This window comes from Daphnia pulicaria, chromosome 2, assembly GCF_021234035.1.
Source record: "Daphnia pulicaria isolate SC F1-1A chromosome 2, SC_F0-13Bv2, whole genome shotgun sequence".
Lineage (NCBI taxonomy): Eukaryota > Metazoa > Arthropoda > Branchiopoda > Diplostraca > Daphniidae > Daphnia > Daphnia pulicaria.
The window spans coordinates 7496997-7502222 of NC_060914.1; the positions used below are offsets into that span (position 1 = coordinate 7496997).

The window sequence follows — 5226 nt, forward strand, 5'->3', positions numbered from 1 at the left end:
TTTTGGAATCAAAAACCTTGCACAATATGAAACAAAAAATAGTTGGTTTACTGAAGGACGAATGGAAAGATGCTGCCCGCCTTTTGAAAACATATGCCGAAATGGGATGCACTGTCAAAATTTTGCACGACGAAGACATTATTACTACGATATTCGTACAAACGAAGACTCAGAAGGAACTGTGTTTTTTTCCAATTTCCAGAAGTGGTTTTACTCAACTCCACTTTTCGAACAAATAAATTTAAAATGCCGTTATTTACTTTAATGGTAGTAGATAATTTTGGTATAGGCTAACCTGTTGGAGTTGTCTTCATGAAAGACGAAACTGCAGCTAACATCCAAACTGCCTTAAAGATATTTGCCTCGGTATAATCTATTAAAATAATAACTTGTGTTTGATTTTATATTTCTATTCACTTTTACTTAATTTTAATAGTATAACGATGTCGAAAAAACCAAGGTGATCGTCACGGACAAGGATTTCAAAGAATTGGCGGCAGTCGAAGTTGTTATTAAATATGCTAGAAGTTTGCTTTGCCATTTCCATGCGCTTTCTGCGGCACATAGACGAATAAAAGAAGAAGGATTGCATCAGTGCCGAAGAAGAGAAATTTACAAGCTTTTTGAAGGCGCCGTTTATGCGGATAACTAAGAGGCGCTAAAAAAATTTGAAAATGAACTTTGTAGCCTTGAAGAGGCTAATCTAGCACACTACTTTAAAACCTGTTGGCTTAATTTAACAGAAATGTGGGCTACATTTAACAGAAAAGACCTTTTTACAATGGGGAAAAACACAACAAATAGGCTTAAACGCTACCACCTCACTCTTTAAAAAACCACGCAGCATCGCCAATTAAGATTTCCGGAACTTTTGCAAATCCTTCTGGATATTTCCCTTCTTCGTGAAGCAGATCGTACCCGTAAGGGTTTAAAGTCTTTGGTTCGGTTCCCTACTGGTGTACTTGATCCTTTCATGAAGAAGATGACAAAAACCTTTACACCATTTGCCAGTTAACTAATAGCCGATCAGTATCATTCTCCAAAGGGATTATACACATCTATAACAGTAAGAGATTTTTAATGACATTATGTATAGCTTAACTTCGTCTATTAAAAAAAATAGGATGAAGATTTGGATTCCTATATAGTGACAACCTCAAGAAACAACAATATAGTAAATTCCTGATTAAATAAGTATGTATATGTATGTATGTATGTATATTAACATTTATATACCGCACTTTCTCATATAATAACAATACGTTCAAATGACGGTTTAAAAGTGAGCAGTGCTTTAGTGACGGGCAGTTAAAAAAGGGTATGACAAGGTAAAAAAGTGTGTCTTAAGGAGTTTCTTGAAATCTTGGCGACTAGAAGTTGACCGGATAGCTGGTGGAAGTTCGTTCCAGTAGTGCGGTGCATAAGAGATAAACGACCGCTTTTGGTAGGCTGGCTTTGGTGGAGCGTTCTTCTTCCCCCGAGTTCTAGTGGAGGCCACCACACGAAGACTCCTCGCCTCCGCGCGTAAACCTGCACGGCCGGGTACGTGGAGAGCAACGCATTCTTGTAGGTAGACTGGTGCAGTTCCTTGCAGACAGTCGAAGACAAGAAGTAGGACCTTAAAGAGAATCCTGTAGTGGATAGGGAGCCAGTGCAGTCGAAATCTTGACTCTTCAGTAGAAAAAACGCCTCGGTGAATTAGGCGGGCGGCTGAGTCCTGCACCGATTGAAGAGGTCTTAATTTCTCCTTTGAAAGTCCAGCCAGTAAGGAGTTGGCGTAGTCAAGATGTGATATGACAAGCGAGTGCACAAGAATCTTCGTGGCTTCCGTTGTCAGATGACTTCTTATTTTGCCGAGCCGATATAAATTAAAATTTGCGGCTCTTGATATGGCCGAAATTTGACGGTCCATCGTCAGATCAGAGCTAAGGTGAACACCGAGAACTTTCGCTGATGTAGTAGGTGTGACAAGGTTGTCACCAACACGAAATGGCATTGGAGCTAATTTTCCAGCCAGCTCGGAGGGGGCAAAGTAAAGAACCTCACTTTTTGAGGGATTCAACTTGACCCAGTTGAATGAGAACCAGTCGATTAAGTCGCCGGCGCACTCGGACAAGATCCTAAGGGCGTCGAATTGGTCGAGACAGTCACGTGAGAAACCGAACTCGAGGTAGATGGCTGTATCGTCGGAGTACTGCTCGATGCTGATGCCGTACCGCTCAGCCACCAGCCGTAAACAGTTCACATAAATGGTATAGAGTTTAGGACCAAGGACAGATCCTTGGGGGACTCCATACTTAACTTGAACCGGAACCGATTCAACACCATCCACGATCACCGATTGAGTCCGGTTTCTTAGATATGAAGCGATCCAGGCAAGAGGCTTTCCATCAATGCCACAGTGGGAAGAGATTCGATCAAGAAGAATTTCATGATCGATCGTGTCAAAAGCGGCGGTCAGATCGAGAAGAAGAACGACACAGCCATGTCCCTGACTAGCAGCTTGAAGTAAGTCATTCTGAAGTGCCAGTAGCGCGGTCTCGGTCGAGTGATTAGGGCGATAGGCATACTGAGTCGGTGAAAGGATCTCATGGCTGGCCAGATGAGCATCAAGCTGGTGGGCTGCTAGTCGCTCAAGAACTTTAGACAAGAACGAGAGATTAGTTACTGGTCGATAATTGGAGAAAACTTCTTTATCGAGTGCTGGCTTCTTAAGAAGAGGCGTAATGAGACCGTGCTTGAAGATCTGAGGGAAAACGCCGGTCTGGAAAGATAGGTTGACTATGGAAGTGATCGCTGGAACGAGCAGTGGGGCCACCTTCTTAAGGATACCAGTGGGAATAGGATCCAATCCGCAGGATTTTGTGGGGGAGGCAACGATCACTCGATGGACTTCCTCGATACTGACGATGGAGAACTCAGTGAGCAGATCAGAGTCTGTTCGAGTGTCCAAAAAGTGAACCGAGCCAATGACACTGGTTGGATCAATCCTAGCTCTAGAACCAATAAGTTCATCCTTGATTGCGTCTACCTTGTCGCTGTAAAAGGAAGAAAAGGCGTTGGCCAACTTAGCTGAAGACTGATGAGTCGGGAGTGATCGCTCTTTAGAACGACCAAGCCATGAGTCAACAATCTTGTATAGTTTCTTCTGGTCGCCAGAGCAGTCGGCAATAGTAGAACAGAGATAGTCGGCCTTCACCTTAAATAAAAGTCTTCGATATTCAGAGCGAAGGCACTTGTATGATTCAAAATGGCCTTGAAGGTATCCACCACCACGCCAGATTCTCTCAGCTCTTCGAAGTTTGTGCCGAAAAACAAGAATGTCGGAGTTTATCCACGGGGCAGGGTCACGAAGCACCGCGACACTAGTCTTCAGCGGGGCGTGCGACTCCACGACGCCACGAATCTCCTGAAACAGGTCGACAAGCGAATCCAGAGTCTTGATGAACGAACGCCGGAGCAGTAATTAATGGTAGTTGGGACAGGTCAGCTCGCAGAGAATCCAAGTCGATGGAATTGTAGGTACGGAAAGAAAATGACTTTCTCTCCGTCACCGGACGGCGAAGCCCGACGGAACAGATCACGAGGTGGTGGTCGCTGACGAGGCCAGCTACCTGGACGTCGGAGACGAATTTGCTTCCACTGCGAGTGAGAATGAGATCGAGTGTATGAGCCGCACTATGAGTACGACCCAAGACAAGCTGATTCCAGCCCAACTCTTCGACTAGCTGGTTAAAGGAACGAGCCTTGTTGCAGTTAGAGTCGTCAACATGAATGTTGAAATCACCGACGATAACTGGCTCCTCGTTGTTGTCGACCGCAAACTCAAGTAGAGTACGAAACTCTGATAGAAAAGTCGAAAATGATGGAAAACCAGGGCGCTCTGGCGGACGGTAGATGACGTAGAGTCGGATAGTTTTGGTAGATGAACTGATCTGGACGCAGAGGAGCTCAAAACTAGTCAGGGAGATGTCAAGGTGGACTGCCCTCACATTAAAAGACGCCCTGAAGACTAGACCGACACCACCACCCTTCTTCTTCTTCGCGACCAGACGAGGAACGTGTAATGACATGTAGCCAGGAGGACATGCCGATTTCAAAATGTGATCACCATGGGTGACATTGAGCCACGTCTCGGTAATCGCAAGGAAGTCGAGCCCTGAGGAGATGATTAGATCGGCTATGTCGTGTTTTCTCTTGCAAACCGAGCGGGCATTAAGTAAGCCGAGCCTGGGAACAGAGACGCGAGGAGGGATCTTCTTCTCTTTAGAGGTAGCGGGCCGAGCAAACTGGTAAGGATTCACGGAGTAGAGAGCACATCTAGCCTCGAATCTGACGACAGCAGCTCTTCCCCCCCGGTAGCTTCTTCTTGTTCGTGGAAAAGAAGATCTGAGAAGGTTGTGCTGCCATAACGAATGATGATTTTTGCAAGGGGTCCAGCTAAGAAGTTCCAGCTGCTCACCAACTGATTTCAGAGCAAGTAATAAATCGCGGTCGATAGGAGGACACATTTGCTGATTGATGTAAACAGTGTGTTCAAGTGGCTCCACTGGCGGTGGAAAAAAGAACCAGAGTGACAGATTCAGGGAAGATTTGAGAACGAAAATTCAGTTGCACTTAGATGGACAGGAATCCAATTAATTGGGCCAAGAAGTGTACGAGATGAAACTGTACAGTAAACCTTGTAAAACACACACGGTAAATATAGGTTAAAAAAGCTAAATCACTAAAACAGGGAGCTACTGGATTGTGCAGCCTTCTCATGGCGCGACTAGCAGACGAATGTGACAGAACGAAAGTGTGACTGCACATTTTTTAAAGGATACAATCTTCCGTGCCGACACATCATTTACTTAGCAGTCAAAATGGACAAACTACTTATAATTGAAGGCAACCAACGTTGGCATTTATGGAATGAATCTGAGGTAAAATTAAATGTTTTAATGATGTGTAAAGGAAATTCCCTGATGATAACTTAAATTGCAGAGTCCGGAAGACGAAACAGAAGGAAATTTGTGCGAAGAGTAGCCTGAGTTAATTGCAGAGTCCGGAAGACGAAACAGAAGGAAATTCAGGCGAAGAGTAGCCTGAGGTTGGGTCTCCAATGTCTTTATTGGCCAAAACAAAAAATAAACCCCGTAAACAAGTGACGAGGGAGCAAATGTTTACAGAAAGTATGATGCTGTTCCGTTCAATGGCGAATAGTCTGCAAGATTTATCTCTCCC

General features: G+C 44.6%; 1 protein-coding gene across 1 annotated transcript; it reads right to left on the reverse strand.

Moving 5' to 3' along the window:
• Window positions 1–1294: 1294 nt before the first annotated feature.
• On the reverse strand, window positions 1295–4511 carry LOC124327678. The gene is made up of 2 exons (XM_046786674.1): window positions 3615–4511; window positions 1295–3409 (listed from the first exon to the last, which is right to left on the reverse strand). Exons 1-2 carry the CDS (start codon window positions 4509–4511, stop codon window positions 1295–1297), a joined length of 3012 nt encoding a protein of 1003 aa, XP_046642630.1.
• Between the last annotated feature and the right edge of the window lie 715 nt (window positions 4512–5226).